The sequence below is a fragment of the Ovis canadensis genome, chromosome 16 (genome assembly GCF_042477335.2).
Source record: "Ovis canadensis isolate MfBH-ARS-UI-01 breed Bighorn chromosome 16, ARS-UI_OviCan_v2, whole genome shotgun sequence".
NCBI lineage: Eukaryota > Metazoa > Chordata > Mammalia > Artiodactyla > Bovidae > Ovis > Ovis canadensis.
This window is the reverse complement of record NC_091260.1, coordinates 48,343,913-48,360,497: the sequence shown is the minus strand read 5'-3', so window position 1 is coordinate 48,360,497 and position 16,585 is coordinate 48,343,913. Positions and strand designations below refer to the sequence as shown.

General features: G+C 42.8%; 1 protein-coding gene across 2 annotated transcripts in view; it reads right to left on the bottom strand.

Moving 5' to 3' along the window:
• Nucleotides 1-8,562, bottom strand: part of C9 (complement C9) — a 65,316-nt gene extending 56,754 nt beyond the window's left edge. Inside the window, exons 1-2 of one of the 2 annotated variants that reach the window (XM_069555982.1) lie at nucleotides 8,407-8,562; nucleotides 6,754-7,449 (exon numbers count right to left, since the gene is read on the bottom strand). In XM_069555982.1, coding sequence (XP_069412083.1) covers nucleotides 6,754-6,830 — 77 coding nt within the window. In that variant the 5' untranslated portion in view covers nucleotides 6,831-7,449; nucleotides 8,407-8,562. The remainder of the gene's footprint in view (nucleotides 1-6,753; nucleotides 7,450-8,406) is intronic. The other variant, XM_069555983.1, reaches the window with a different exon arrangement.
• Nucleotides 8,563-16,585: the final 8,023 nt, after the last annotated feature.

Below are 16,585 nucleotides of genomic sequence, written 5' to 3'. Positions count from 1 at the left end.
TTGTACTCTTGCCTGGAAAATCCCATGGATGGAGGAGCCTGGTGGGCTGCAGTCCATGAAGTCGCTGAGGGTTGGACACGACTGAGCGACTTCACTTTCACTTTTCACTGTCATGCATTGGAGAAGGAAATGGCAACCCACTCCAGTGTTCTTGCCTGGAGAATCCCAGGGACGGGGGAGCCTGGTGGGCTGCCGTCTCTGGGGTCGCACAGAGTTGGACACAACTGAAGCGACTTAGCAGCAGCAGCAGCAGAGAAGCCCATGCAAGGTCTGCTGGATTATCTAAAGACACTGGCCCCAGGAGCCTTTTTACCAATATGTATGAGGCCAGCTATCCTAAGCCCACCATGTGGACAGTACACACGTACGTGTGTACACACACACACACACACACACACACACACACACAAGAGATTTCTAAGGAGAATCAATTGCTCCAGTCCCCCCGCTGCTTGGGTCTTCCCAGCTCAAGTGACAAACATGAGTGAAGTTGTCATGACGACCCCCAGCCCCAACCACATTTGCCTACATCCATATGAGAGATCCGCGACAACCACTCAACTGAGCCACGTCAACGCCGAATTCGAGTCAAAGAAATAATTGGTATTGTTTTAAGCTCCTGTTTTGTAATGATTTGTTACACAGTAAAGAAAAAAAAAATGATAACAGGAGGTGCTATTTGTTTTGATACCTGAATGAATTCAGAGAGAAAGTATGTGAGGGTCTGGAAGAAGAGTGTTCTGTGCTAAAGGAGCAAGTGCAAAGGGCCTGAGATGGCATGTTGGAGGTACAGCTTATGGAGCAGAGTGACCACAAAGGAGAGTGAGATGCATCTGGAGAAACAGGCAGGAGCCACTCATGGCTTGTTGGCTGTGACAAGGAGGTTGCATTTGATCCTTAGCTTGATGGGAATCCTTAGAGGAATATGATAACATTAGCAACACTCAGATTTGTGTTTTCAAAAGATTTCCCTGGTTTTTGGATGGGTACTTGACTCCTGCAGAGTGGACAAGAGTGGATGCGGGGCAGAAAGGATAGTGATTTGAGCTAATGTGGTCACAGTAGAGACAGTGAGAACCAGGCAGATTTGAGGCATATTTTAAAGGTAATACCAACCAGACATACAGTTACATTGCATGTAGCAATGACACTAATGGAGGAATCAAGTACGGTTCCCAGGTTTTGACTTAGTAACTCAGCGAGTAGGGCTTCCCAGGTGGCACAGTTGTAAAGACTCTACCTGCCAATGCTGGAGACACAAGAGATGAAAGTTTGATCCCTGGGTTGGGAAGGTCCCTTAGAGTAGGAAATGGCAGCCCACTTCAATATTCTTGCCTGGAAAATTCCATGGACAGAGGAGCCTGGTGGGCTATAGTCCGTGAGGTCGCAAAGAGCAGGACATGACTGAGTGACTGAGCTCACACAACGCAGACAGCATGACTCAGTGAGTAGCGGTGCAGCTTGGGTGGGGATGGGAGGAGAAATCAGTAAGTCTGTTCTGGACATGTTTAGTTTGGGGTGCTTGTGATATTTTCAAGAAGAGATGTGGACTAAGTAATTGGACATTGGGCTCAGGAAAGAGATCTATATCCTAGATATAAACTTGAGAGTTGTCAGAATATAGGTTAGGTGACATTTCTCACCATGAGGCTGGAAGTGAGTGGTGTGTCTGGAGTAAGGCTGAGGACTGAGACAACATTGAAAGGAAATGTTTCAACACCTCTGAAAGCTGATGGGAACGATTTGGTACAAAGGGAGATACTGTTGATGTCGAAGAGTGGGCAGAATTAAAGGAGCAGTTTTTAGTGAGGCTGGAGCAGATGAAGCCAGTGCACAAGTGACCGGTTAGGCTCAGGGAATGTGCTGCCTTTAGCACTGTGGGCCTCGGAGAATTTGGCTGAATTGCTCTTGCCATTTACTTGTTGATATTCCTCACTAGACTGTAAGCTCACTGAGGGCAGAGACCTCAGTAACAGGCTCTGTATTACACTATATCTCCTGGAGCAACACCCGGCCCATGTTGCAAAGTCAAAAAATAACTCCTGTATTAAATGAGTGAATAAATAAAAGACCATACTTGGCCAAGAATAGTTCATAAATAAATATCTATTAACTTGTATTAAATATAGATATTAAAAACACAGATGGATACAACCAAATAAGGAGATTTGGGATATTTTCTATTTTGTTTTTTTTTTGGCTGTGCTGCATGGTCTATGGGATCTTAGTTCTCCAACCAGGGATTAACCCCACAACCCCTGCAGCGAAAGCACGGAGTCCTACCCACTGGACTACAGGGGAATTCCTTGGATAGTTTCAATTTAACAGTCAGGCCTAAATTTTCTATTAATGAGTGTTTGGGTATTTTTCCAGATTGATAAGTTTAATTAAAATAAATTGAATGATAATTGCTAACTTTTGTGAGTGCTTAGTTTATGTCAGAATCTCTTCTAAGTTTTATATTCATTATCTCATTTAATTTTCATATCAGCCTTATGAGATATTTTCTACTAGTATCATCATACTTGAAAGATAAGAAACTAAGCCACAGTAGCAATGAGTAATTTTTCTCAGGTTACGTAGAAGCTTCTTGGTGGCAGAGCTGGGATTCAAATCCAGGCAATTTTTCTCCAGAACTGCCATACCCAGCTACTCTCTGGATTCCTAACTCCCAGTCTAGAATTTCGTAACTGTTAGAAAAATGAATAATAAAGTAAATATGACCACTAGAAACATGCCACATATACAGCCAGAAGATGAATGACAAAACTGGGAAAGATGTTTATTATTCATACCAGAAATAAAGGACGACTAATATATAAAGTCATCATAGAAATCTCTAAGAGACTCAATTGAAAAATGGGCAAAGAATATAGTTAATGGAAAACAAAACAATTCATACATATAGCCTTTAAACATATGAAAAGATGTATAGCCTGATGAAGAGAAAGGCAAATTAATTCTATTCAGGGATACTATCTTTTACCTATGAGTTCTGCAAATATAAAACTCGGCCTACAGCAAAGCTTCAGAGAAACAAGCACTTTTATACTTGGCTGACAAAATTGTAAATAATACCCACCCATGGGACTGTGTGGCAATTTCAGCAAAATCTTGAAGCAAAACCTTTTGACCCAGTGATATATATTAATATCACTTCTGAGAATTAATCCTCAGGTGCAATTATCCATTTAAAAAATGCTATATGAATAAGGATATTCATTGCAACACAGCTTGTATTAATAACACAAAGTTGGAAACAACCCAAGTGTTGGTCAATAAAAGACAAGTTCTCTGAACTCTATATCCATACAATGGAAAATTAATCATTTGTGAGAGGAGGAAGTTCCTTTCAACTGATGCAGAAAAGTCTCCAGGATATATTGCAAAATGTAAAAGAAGAAAAGCAAAGTACATGATAGTGTATATGATATGATACCTTTTATGAAAGAAAGGGAGAGAGTAAGATTATAGTCAGCTCTATGCTTTAATCCACATAAAGACATACTGGAAGGACACACAGGAAACTAAAAAGGTGGTTCCCCGTTGGGAAAGTGTGAGGTGAGTCAGGGTGTGTCCTAAGTACTTTATATGTAACACAAATCTCATGAAAAGTCAACACTTCTCAGTGTTTATTTATTTTTTTGATATTTGAACCATGTAAATATTTTGTTATTTACAAATGAAAAGGAAGAAACTAACAATAGCTATACTCATAGCACACTCTCTGCATGCTGGTCACTTTGCTAGACACATTGCGTTTGTTATCTCGGCTTTCTCACAGCAGGTCACAGTGTCATTTCCCTTGTGCAGGTGCTAGGAACAGGTTTAGAGAAGTTACGGAATTTGCCGAGGGTCACATAGCTAGTGAACTGTAAACCTCAAACTCAAGCTGCCTGGCTCTGGAACCCACATTATGAGCTGTTATCCTACTTGTACAGTGGTTTTTGTTGTTTTGCTTTTTAAAAATATTTCTAGTCTACCTTGGGAGTCACAAGAGATGATGTGCGATGACCTAGCCTCATAGGCACAATTGTGTTTGCAAACAAATGATCACTGAAAATCCCCAGTGGTTCACCAGCTGCAATAGCGATCGCTTCAGATAAAGTGTCTGCAGTGTCTCTCCCCTGAATACTGGCTGTAAGTCCCTCTCCTCCTCTCCTAAACCAGAAAGCATATCAAAGTGAAAGGAATACCAAGGTTATTACTTGAAGGAACACTTCACATTTATTGAGTTCTTACAGCATGCTGGGCACAGATATTGAAAGTCAATTACAGGTAAGGAGATTTAATGTCTACATCGAACCTTATTAGATAAGAACCATTATTTTCACTGGGGCTTCCCAGGTGGTGCTAGTGGTAAAGAACCTGCCTGCCAATGCAGGTGACATAAGAGATTCAAGTTCGGTCCCTGGGTCAGAAAGATCCCATGGAGGAGGGCATGGCAACCCACTCCAATATTCTTGCCTGGAAAATCCCCATGGACGGAGGATCCTGGCAGGCTACAGTCCATGGGGTTGCAAAGAGTCGGACATGACTGAACAACTAAACACACACATGTGCGTGTGCACATACACACACATGCGCACACACACACCATCTTACAGATGAAGGAACCAAGGTACAGAGAGGTTGAGTAACAGTTCAGAAAGGTTGCCCAGAGTTATATTGTTACTAACTAAGTAATGGCACCTCAACTTGCGCTTGAAAAGTCTGGCTCCAGAGGACTGCTCTGTTCTGATCAAGTTTGTATTTTAAAATTGTTTGCAAACACATTTCTTTGGCTGAGCTATGTGTCTCACTCCATGACTGGTCTGAACACTCTGTTTGACTTCAACCCTGTATCAAAGGGCTGAGCACAGTGTTCGGAACGGGGCAGCCTCACCAACCTCCTGAGGGCATAGCAATGAGAGTGACTGCAGCCCAACCCCAGCCAGTGGTGCAGCTGCTTAGAGCTGGGGGGCAGCCAAGGGGCCTTTCTGGTCCTCTCTGAAACTGCAGGGCATGACCAGAACCTACGGGATCCAAACTTCAAAGCCATGGAAGCCTTCCCAACAGCCTCTCATTCTTGATCAGCAGGAGTCATGATCTAGGAATGTGGGTTGTTTAAATTATTTTTTAACTTAAGAAAGGGTCAGGGTAAGTACAAGAGGGCTAAAACAACTTTCAGTAACTGGCTTCCTCAAACCCCTTTGTACCTGATGTCTAGTAAATGCAAATAATGCTTCTTAGATTATATGGGAAGAGGTAGTGACAGGATAAAGGAAAGCCTGGTGAAGCACTTCACCCAAGCCCAGGCTGGTCTGTGTAGCATGTCTGTGTGTCCCCTCCTGGAAGATGCAGCCGTGTGAGCAAACTTCACATGCCTGATGGGGCCAACAGAACTGTAGCCTCCACAGCAGCTGGGAGGCAGGCAGTGATGTGCTTGAGATGGGCACCAGCACCCACATGGAATTTGGTGAACCTGAGAGTCAAATGGGCTTCCCAGGTGGCTCAGTGGTAAAGAATCCACTTGCTAATGCAGGGGACCTGAGTTCAATCCCTCCAGGGTCAGGAAGATCCCCTGCAGAAGGAACTGGCAGCCCACTCCAGTATCCTTGCCTGGAGAATCTTATGGAGAGAAGAGTCTGGTGGGCTATAGTCCATGTGGTGGCAAAAAGTTGGACATGACTGAGTGACTGAACAACACCATTGAGTTATATGACTGAGGGAAATTGAATACAGGTCACAGTCACATTGGGCAGAGGGACAGTGTAGTTGATTTCCCCAGGCTGTATTGTCAAAGGGTGGGATATTTTAATACTGTCACCAGATGGGATCATGATGTATCAGACGACACAGGACTGTGTGTTCTCTAACCATTCTGAATTACAACGTAGATGGTCAATAAGCACATCTTGTTTGGTTGGTTTATTTTCTGGATTGGCTTGGAACGGGCTTTCTGTTCCCAATTAGGATCAGAGCAAAAGAAGAGAAAGTGTTTTTGCTGGAAGCCTGGCTTACAGGTCTGCACCATGGTGATTCTTCCTGAATGGAAGAAAACACTCCCCTAAACCTAAGGACAAAATGTGTGCCTCTGGATACCTCTTGGAATGTCAAGGAAGAGAAGGAAATTGGCCAACCTCTGCCTGGTGTGGAGGCAAAGGCAGGATGTAGCCAATTGTTGAGAGTGTTAGACGTGAAGGCAGAGTGTGGGAGAGATTTATTTCCTTAAACTTCTCAGACCCTAGATACTGATGCGTGCATATGTGCTAGTCGTTTGTGACCCAGTGGACTAGTCCACCAGGCTTCTCTGTCCATGGGATTCTCTAGGAAAGGATACTGGAGTGGGTTGCTGTGCCCTCCTCGAGGCAATTTTCCCAACCCAGAGATCAAACCTGCATTTCCTGCATTGCAGGCGGATTCTTTACCACTGAGCCACCAAGGAAGCCCCCTAGAAACTGATAAACCCAGGTTTATTATATCCTAGTAAAAACCAGCTGTGTTTCTTAAGTCCAATATTTGAAGAATATCTCAGTCTTAACATTTAAAAACCTTGTTTAAAAGAAACCCCTGGGAATGGCAGCAGGTCTCCTGAAAAAACTCTGAAAGACATACCTGAGCTTTTTCTCATTTTTTTTCTAAGTTTAGATTCTCTGGTTCCATATCCTAATGTGAGTGAAAAAGTTTTACCCACTTCGCTGCTATAGAAGCAGACCCAGAAATGGCAAAGCCCGCAGGGAAATTCCAGAGACAGAGAGAAAAGTGACTCACCTGGGAGTGGGCCCCGCTCTCAGGAGACTGATTTCTAGAAGGCATATTGCAAAGGCGAACCTCTGGCTGGCAGACATTTGCACTAGCGAGATAGCTCCCGGAGCGGAATGGCCAGACAGTTCCTGGAAGACACTTATTTGCAAAGGACTGGGGAACAGTTATTGTTTGTTTTTGCTCAGGATTTCTTTAGAATTGGGCTTCCTGGGTGCCAAAGTCCAATCAGAGGAGAGTCATTTGGGGCCTTGGGGTAACTTGGGGCCTATCGTTTTGGCCAAGAGTATATTTATCAATTGTATATTCAAGTGAGGAGCCCATGACTGCTAAATGGCTGAGATGTGTTGAAAACAAAAACCCAACAAACAGACAACTCCAGTGGTGCTCATTTTCAGAGACTCTGGGAGGGATCATGAGGGACTGTGTAATTTGGAAGGAAAAGGTCTGTGGATAATTCTTATAGCGGCAGAAACTCAAAATTAGTAAAAGAATTGCACTGCCTAGAAACGGAATTACAGACATAGCTGTTGCCCTCTGAGGATGAACTGTGTGGTATTTCCACATGGACAGATCGTAAAATGCATTTACAAACTGACATCTTTTCATAAGTGAAGTGAGTCATTTTGAAGAATCCAGGTACGTTCCTTAAGGCCTTTCCAGTGTCTTCCAGAAGGACATGGTGTCTTTATCTAAGAAGCACACCTGTTAACAAGATAGAATCTAAGATGGAATTACTTGCTCCAACCCATCAGAAAGAATTTTTTCCCCTCATTTTCACATTCTTCAGAACTTGTGAAAAGGGCAGGCTATTTTGGAAGTACTGGAGAAGGGGGATATCACAGTTGCTTTTAAAACACTGGTTGCGTAAGAGAATGACTTGGGGGACCTGTGAATAAACACTGATGGCAGCCTACTCCCACCTGATACTAATAATTGACCCAGGATGGGACCCTGCCTCCGTATTTTTTAAAATTTTATTTATTTTTGGCTGTGCTAGGTCTTTGTTGCTTTGCTTGGGCTTTCTCTAGTTGTGGCGAGAGGGGCTATCTTCCTTGCGGTGCTTGGGCTTCTCTTGCTGAGAGCACAGGGTCAGGAATTGCAGCGCACAGGCTTAGTTGTTCCATGACACGTGGAATCTTCCCGGACCAGGGATTGAACCCATGTCCTCTGCATTGACAGGTGGATTCTTATCCACTGCGCCACTGGGGTCGTCTTTCATCAGTATTTTTTAAATTTTGCTGGGTCATTCAAATGTGTGACCAGGGTTGAGATTTTGAATGATCAGCTTGAGAATAAACACAGGAGGTGCAATGTTATTGGCGTTTAGCACACAGTCAAACATGACTGAAGCGACTTAGCAGCAGCAGCAAGGGGACATCATGGGCTTCCCTGGTAACTCAGCTGGTAAAGAATCCGCCTGCAATGCAGGAGACCCCAGTTTTATTCCTGGGTTGGGAAGATCCCCTGGAGGAGGGCATGGCAACCCACTCCAGTATTCTTGCCTGGAGAATCCCCATGGACAGAGGAGCCTGGTGGGCTACAGTTCATGGGGTTACAAAGAGTCAGACACGACTGAGCGACTAAGCACAGCACAGCACAAGGGGACTTCATAAGTATTCATTAATTAAAAACAGGAAAATTTGAATCATTAGTACATACCAAGGCCGGCAAAACACAGAGTAGAGGTGGGGAGCTAGTTTTCCAGTACTGCCTACCTTTTTCATCTTCTCTATTATCTTATCTAGAGTAAGAGTTAACTACTTTCATCACCCTTTCCTGCCCCCTCTTTAAAAAATTTTATTTCCTTTTTTATACAGAGCAAGAGCTTTCTAATGGGATTAATTTCATCAGTTCCTAATTCTGCTGTGTAGAAATTTACACGGTCAATATGTAGATCTTGTAGAATTGCCAAGTAATGAGGCAATTCGAACGTGTGTGATGACACTTGTAACTGCATTGATGAATAAATTTTTCCCAAAGGTCTCTGCTTGGGAATACTTGCTAATGACACGTGGGCTGTGTCTAGATATAGTGTAAATCTTTCAGATATAATGGAGGAGTTTTGAACCCCTTCTCTTACATGGCCTCTCTGAATCCTGCCAGGATATTTGTGGAAAGGAGGTCTTGGAAGCAAGCATGGTAGAATGATGCTTTATGCTAATTAGACTTAAAGGTAATTGATTAGACTTTGTGATAATTGACTCATTAATTAGATGTAACTGGAGACTGAAAGGGCTTCCCAGGTGGCACTAGTGGTAAAGAATCCATCTGCCAATTCTTGAGACCTAAGAGATGCTGGTTCAGTTCCTGGGTTGGGAAGATACCCTGGAGGAGGGCATAGCAACCCACTCCAGTACTCCTGGCTAAAGAATCCATGGACAGAGTAGCCTGGCAGACCACAGTCCATAGGGTTGCACAGAGTCAGACATGACTGAAGTGACTAAGCAGCCACAGGAAATTGAAAAGTCACATCTCTCCTTGGAGACTGACTCACTGGAGGTGGAAATGGATAGGGGTATTTCTTAGCTGACTGGTTTCAATATTGAATTGCTCTGTAGAAGTTATTTTTTTTCCCCATGGTTCAGGAAAAATGTAATGAAGCAAAATAATGGGAGTGGCAAAGTATAATAATAATTTACTGTATTAATAATAATTATAAAAATATAGTGTGTCTTACATTTTTGTAGCATTTTTAACTCTTCTTTGCCCTTAAGAGCTATCATGTATTGGACATTTTTTGAAATGAGATTTGTGTTTCCATGTGTATTTCAAGGAAATAAGGCATGGTGATGCATTGGACTAGAGAAATGAAAATGATAGCATTTAAAAATTTTTTTAAATTTAATTTTATTATTATTATTATTTTATTTTTACTTTACAATATTGTATTGGTTTTGCCATATATCAACATGAATCTGCCATGGGTGTACACGTGTTTAAATTCGGAGAAGGCAATGGCACCCCACTCCAGTACTCTTGCCTGGAAAATCTCATGGATGGAGAAGCCTGGTGGGCTGCAGTCTATGCGGTCGCTAAGAGTTGGACACGACTGAGCTACTTCACTTTCACTTTTCACTTTCATGCATTGGAGAAGGAAATGACAACCCGCTCCGGTGTTCTTGCCTGGAGAATCCCAGGGATGGGGGAGCCTGGTGGGCTGCCGTCTATGGGGTCGCACAGAGCTGGACACGACTGAAGTGACTTAGTAGCAGTGGCTTCCAAAGAACAGGATGAATAAATGTTTATGAAACTTCTCTAATGTGCCAGGTTGTATGTGTCATCTCATGTAATCCTCAAGATAACCCATTTTACAATTGAGGAAGCTGAGGTTCACAGAGATAACCTCATTTGTCCAGCATCACCCACCCTCAGTGCTGAGTAGCTGGAATTTGAACTTGGTGAACCTTAGGCTTTTCCTACCACATCACCAGTTCTGTTGGTACTATTCTAATTCGTCTGGTCTTGAGCTCAGTCAGGTCCAACTCTTTGCAATTCCCTGGACTGTAGCCTGCCAAGATCTTCTTGGTCTTCAAGGTACATGAGATTTCCCAGGCAAGAATACTGGAGTGGGTTGCCATTTCCTCCTCCAGGAGATCTTTCTGACCCAGGGATTGAACCCATGTCTTTTTACCACATGGGTCTTCCTTTACCTTCAATTTGTTGCAGCCTGCCTTTTACTCCACTGAAGACCTCCATATTGCTGAATCTGAGGTACATTTTTTTGGCCCTGTCTTTGTCTCATAGAAGCATTTGACCCTACTGGCTGCTCTTATGCCTGAAAGTTCTCTGTTTCTTTGGCTTTTATGATACAGCATTTCCTGTTCTTCCACTTTTCATTTGTTAACTGCTGTCCCTTGAAGGTCAGGGAAGTCTGGCATGCCACGGTCCTTGGGGTCACAAAGAGTCAGACACAACTTAATGACTGAACAGCAGATCCCTCATCCATCAGATGCTCCTTGTCCATCCAGCAAATGCTACTATTCCCCTTCTTTCCTCAATCTCTACCTGCTTTTCTTATCTACTCTTAAGGTTACACACATTATTTACAACCGATAGTCTCAAGAGGTGGTCTGTTGGAACCAGAAGTCTCAAAAGATGGTCTGTTGAAGCTTCTTTACCAAAATCTGGGTTCTTGTTTTGAAAGTATAGATATCTGCAAGTGATCATTTTAAAAGATGTAAAATGTATTGTGTTACTTTCCAGCTTAACAATCTTTAAGTACTTCTAAGAAATGGATTTTTAATTTGTGTAAAGTTGAACTTGTCATGTCTAAAATCAAATGCATACTTCTTGCCCTGTCCCTGTCAAGGAAGTTCTTCTTATATTCCCTATTTCATTAATGAGTCACCATTCCCCTGTTTTTCTGTTTCTATATCTCAAAGTCATCTTTGTCTTTTATTGCATTACTATTCTGATAGTGTATGAAATGTTAAGCAGTTACTTCATAGTTATTTTATAGTTACTGAATGATCAGTTCATTTCATTAGTTTCAGGTATTTACATATTTGGCTTTGGAACTTGAGACTTTGACAAAAAGAAACCAGTATTTGAGGACCAAATTATATACAGACTCATTAGTTAACAATATATAAACCCAGGTAAATAGAATAAGGGATGATGCTTTGCAAATCTTGAATCTCTTTAATTTTATCTTTTAAAATTGTACTTTCTTGACACTTCACAATTTCAGGGCTGAACACTGAGGCATGCCCAGGGAGGATGGTGAAATAAGAAGCAATCAACTCCCTGTGAATATCAAAGCACTGTGGACAACACAGGGGATAGTACAGAGAATGCTGTTCCTCAAAAATTATAAGAAAGAAAGAACTAGGAGTCAGAGGAGCAGGCTTGGAGATGTGAGCTCTGAGTCACCATTTCAGGCCAGAATGAGGCCAATATGTTAAGCAGGTTGAGGTCAAAGACAGATGCTTCAGTCCTTGCCATTTTGAACTCTGGAGAACAACTTCCAGACTTTCTCAGTTTGGGGCAAAAAGCTAACTTGAAATAAAAGTATTTGTGCTGTGTGTTTGAGCAGAGAAGGAGCGACTGATCTGGCTTCCTAAGTTTCTTTGACTGCCATGTGTCACAGTGGATATTTGTTCCCCTCTGTCCTGAGGAGGAGCCCCTGGAGGAGGGCATGGCAATCCACTCCAGTATTTTTGCCTGGAGAAGCCTCATGGGCAGAGGAGCCTGGGGGGCTACAGTCAGTCCATAGGGTCACACAGAGTCAGACACGACTGAAGTGACTTCACATGCATGCATGCGTGTCCTGAGGAGGGATGAGATGGGTAGTGTCAGGCTTGCTCTGTCAAGGACAGAGTGACTCTGGAGCTGAGAGAAGGGTTAGGAAGGCATTTACAGTCAGATCTCAGGAGTCAGCATCAGTGAGGGCCAAGGTGAGGGTCCGGGCAGCAGCGTGGTCCACCAGGTCCTGTAGACTCTCCCAATTTCATGAAGAAGACCAGATCCGACATTCCTCAGTCAAAAATTCTAGCTACAGATACCAAGATGTCAGTGCCCAGGTAGATGAGATAAATGCTATAAATACTGGAAGGAGGATAGTTTAAGGATCTACCTGAGGGTCTAAACTTCTTTCTCAACACCTCCCTCCACACCGCCCAGAAAACTAAACAGCATCATGGAGAGGAGCAGGAAGAAGGGGAAGAAATCTAAAACACTGTGTACGTATGAGAAAGAGATAGTGTTACCTAGCACAGAAACCCTAAGGACTGGATTGAGGTTCTAGGACCCGACTCTCCATCCAGGAGAGTGGAGACTTGTAAGGAAGACCAGATTCATAGGAATAAAGGAAGGAGGAAGGGAATGGAAGGAAGGAGAAAGAAAGGAAGGAAAGAAGAGACAAAAGAATGTGGATATATTTTTCTCTCTGCACTTGAGTGTGAAAGTGTTAGTCCCTCAGTCATGTCTGACTCTTTGCGACCCCATGCACTGTAGCCCCCCAGGCTTCTCTGTCCATGTAATTTTTCAGACAAAAATACTGGAGTGGGTTGCCTTTTCCTTCTCTTACCAATCCAGGGATCCAACCCAGGTCTCCTGCAATGCATGCAGTCTTTACCATCTGAGCCACCAGGGAAGCACCTAAATATAGTGTAAGCAAAATTTTGTCTTCTCTAAACGTTTTACTAATCCTTCTTCTCTAGGGATGGGGCTAGTCTATAGCTATAGATGATTTAAGCCAGGAACTTCATCTTGTTTCTGGTCCAGCATTGTCTTCATTTTTTCCCTCTCTACTGACTTGAACTTTTCCTTGTCTTGGGGTTTTGTATGACTTGTTGATGGACTGTAAGAAATCTCCCTGCTTTGAGTTTACCTGGTCAGTTTCCATTCTCTATAAGTCTAGAGTTTTTGTTTGTCAAATTAGAAGCTGAAGAAAGTTGCCACCACTGAAGAACTGAGGAGGAGAGAATAAGTAAGCACTGTAAAGAAAGAATAATTAAACTGTGTGTCATCAACCTATAGCTTTGATCCACTTCACGAAGAACGTGATACATTAACTTGGGTTGTAAAAAAATTGTGCAATTTTATAACGGTAGTGCTGTTATAAAATGTGTGAACTTGTGTGAACAGCTTTCTTCACTGACTGTGAACCATGCACCTGGTCTGACCATGAGATGATGCAGGATAGTTTGCTATTTACAATGTAGAAGAAATTGGAAGAATATTACTCATAACTCATCATTCACTGTGCACAGTCTGATTAAAAATACTTCAACATGCTGATGGGAAATATCTGAATTAGAATAAACTGAGCATGAGGTTAAGACGATTGCTGCATTTGTAACAGCCAGAAAATTTACTCTTTGAAGTGATAATTTATTTTACCCCGAAAATGAGCTCTGAAAGTGTCAAAGGAAAAAACGGATGAAAAAAAATTTTTTTTCATTCAATTTTGTAAGCATTTTGGTTATAGGATGTGGAAGAGTAGAGAAATACTGTAGAGAGAATACAGTCTGGGTAAACATAAAACACGCCAGTCTAAAGACAATGACACCAGTTTTTGGAGGGAGTGGGGTGGTTAAGTGGTTAACTCAAAGTTAAGTGCAAGGGCACTCGGCCCCGGGGTTAGGTTTCCACTTCAGCCACTTACTGGCTATGCGACTTTGAGCAACGACTCAAGTTCTTTGTGCCTCAGTGTCCTTTTCTAGGAAATGTTCGCAGTCAGTAGCAGCAGCCCACTTCATAGAGTTAATATGAAATTAAATTGTTTATTGTTATACTCTCAGAAGAGCTTCTGCCTGTGATAAATGCTGGGTAGGTGTTTTCTGTTATCATTCCATGACTTCTGTGGACCATCCCTGAATCCACTACTCTTGCTTTTCAAATCTGGTAGTGTTGTGCTTGCAGTGAGGTAAAATGAAGAATTGTAAAGCTGTTTAGAAAGTAATTACTCAGGAGTTTCACAGTCCTCCCCTCAGGATCCCTTCAACTGAAATGGCACATCCCTTTGAGTTCAAATTAGGTTTGTATTAGCATTAAAGCCTCCCACGAAGAGACTTGTAGTTCCCTGCCCTCTTCTATTTGATTCTGTTTGGTAACCTCCTGGCATTAACAGACAGAGACTAGTCCTCTGCATTCTTTAGCTTCTACTTGCTAGTCAAAGTGCCCCACCATTAATTTTGCTGAATGTGCTCTACGAATGTGCTTCTCTTCTGCCCTTAGGGTGTTGTGGAGTCAAAGACTGCCTCCATCTGCGCTGGGAGGTCAGCCAACTTGGGGTTAAACAATGACCTGGGCTTGTGGGAAGCACATTAGCTAATCCATCATCCATTTCTAAGTTCTCTGGCCAGGACTGGCTTCAAGACCATGTGAGATAGCCCAGGGGTCAACACTCAGGCCTGGTTTAATGCTCAGGCGGCTGCCATCTTGAAATTCTGAAATTGGTGTTGGGACTCTTGTTTTGATGGTAAAGTGGAACATGTGCACAAGCAGAAGGAATATGCACTGTGCATTCCTCCTTCCGTGGCTCCCCATTTGCACAGAGTGTTTATGTTGCCCTGTGAGCATAGGACTCAAGGATTCAAGTGGATTTGTGATGCGCGGGAGTTCAGTGAATCAAAGCAAAAGTGAGTATAAGGTGAGACATAATGCACTTTACGCTTAAGACTGAGTAAGTGGGGGGGTTAAGTGAGGGTGGGGGCTAGGTGACACTGACAGCCCTGGGAAGTCACTCTCTGAACCAGAACGTGCTTCCAACACACACCTGCATGCGTGCTCAGTCATGTCTGACTCTTTGCGACCCTATAGATGCCTCTGTCCATGGGATTTTCCACACACAAAACTCCACAAATGACCAGGAAACATCAGTAAAGGAACACTTTGTTACTAGTGTTCCTTCTGTGCATTAGCATCCATGTAACGCTGCAAGTGATGGTTGGATGGCATCACCGACTCTATTGACAAGAGTTTGAGTAAGTTCTGGGAGTTGGTGATGGACAGGGAAGCCTGGCATGCTGCAATCCATGGGGTCGCAAAGAGTCGGACACGACTGAGTGACTGAACTGAACTGAACACTGAAAGCAACAGCATAGAAGGAAAGAAAAAGATAGGGCAACACTTATTTTCTTTTCTTCTATCTGTTTTACTCATAAGTGAGATATGCTGGTGAGATACACATGCATGAAGAAGTTAATTAAAGACAATCGAGCTAATTTTGTGCAGTGTTTCTAATGGTTCTGGTAGGAATGAAATGCAGGAGGATAGGAGGAGACGAGCCAACAGAGGATGAGACAATTGGACGGCATCACTGACTCAATGGATATGAGTTTGTGCAAACTCCAGGAGATAGTGAAGGACAGGAAGCTGGGTGTGCTGCAGTCCACGGGGTCACAAAGAGTCAGACATGACTGAGCGACTAAACAATAGCAACATGTGCATATATGACTTATGAAATATAAATTGTATAATTTCAGTGATTCCACATCTGAAATAAAGATTATAGGTAAAATTCACTAATATTTTAACATTTTAATTTTTCTTTACTTGAAACAACATTGAATGACAAACAAAATACATCATATTAAGAGAGAGATTTCATAAGAAAGGAGAGAGCTTTATATTTTACTGCCTTTAATAGGGTTTTTACCTTGCTTTGAACCATGGAGATTCCTCCATCTGTATTTTGCCCTGGGGTGCATGAATGAAACAGCCAGCCCTGCCTCTTCCTTAACTCCCTTTACTCTGTTTTGTGCTCAGTTATTCAGTCATATCTGACTTTTTGTAACCCCATGGACTGTAGCCCCCTCCAGGCTCCTCTGTCCAGAAGATTCTCTAGGCAAGAATACTGGAGTGGTTTGCCATTTTGGTAAAGCTAAAAACATGGTTTCCCAGCCTCCCTTGCACCTCAAAGTGACCATTTGACCACATTCTGACGAATGAGCCATAGTTGGAGTCCACTAGAAAGCCTTGGAGAAAACCGAAATGCTTGGGATGAGAAGCAGATATTGACTGCACCACCTTTCCACTTCTGCTCTCCTTGAATGGTTAACATCCCATTCAAGAGCTACATGGCCATCTGTGACCATTAAGAAACAAACTGAAGAACAGAAAGCCAAAGCTACGAAAGTTGGAGTGAAAAGTTAAGAGTCTGTGTCCTTGAGGGTCTTGTTGAGTTGCTGAGGCAGCATCAGCAGCCATCAATCTAGACTTTTATAGGAAAAAAATAACCCCTACTAATTTTAGCCACTATGAGCCTTTCCATTACTGTTGTCTGTTCATTATGAGTGGACATGTGGGCCACAAACTGCCTGCCTTGCCCAAGGTCTTTCATCAGAAAGAGGCAGTTCCTCCTGTTTTTAGCCCTCTTGTTTCCACCATCAAG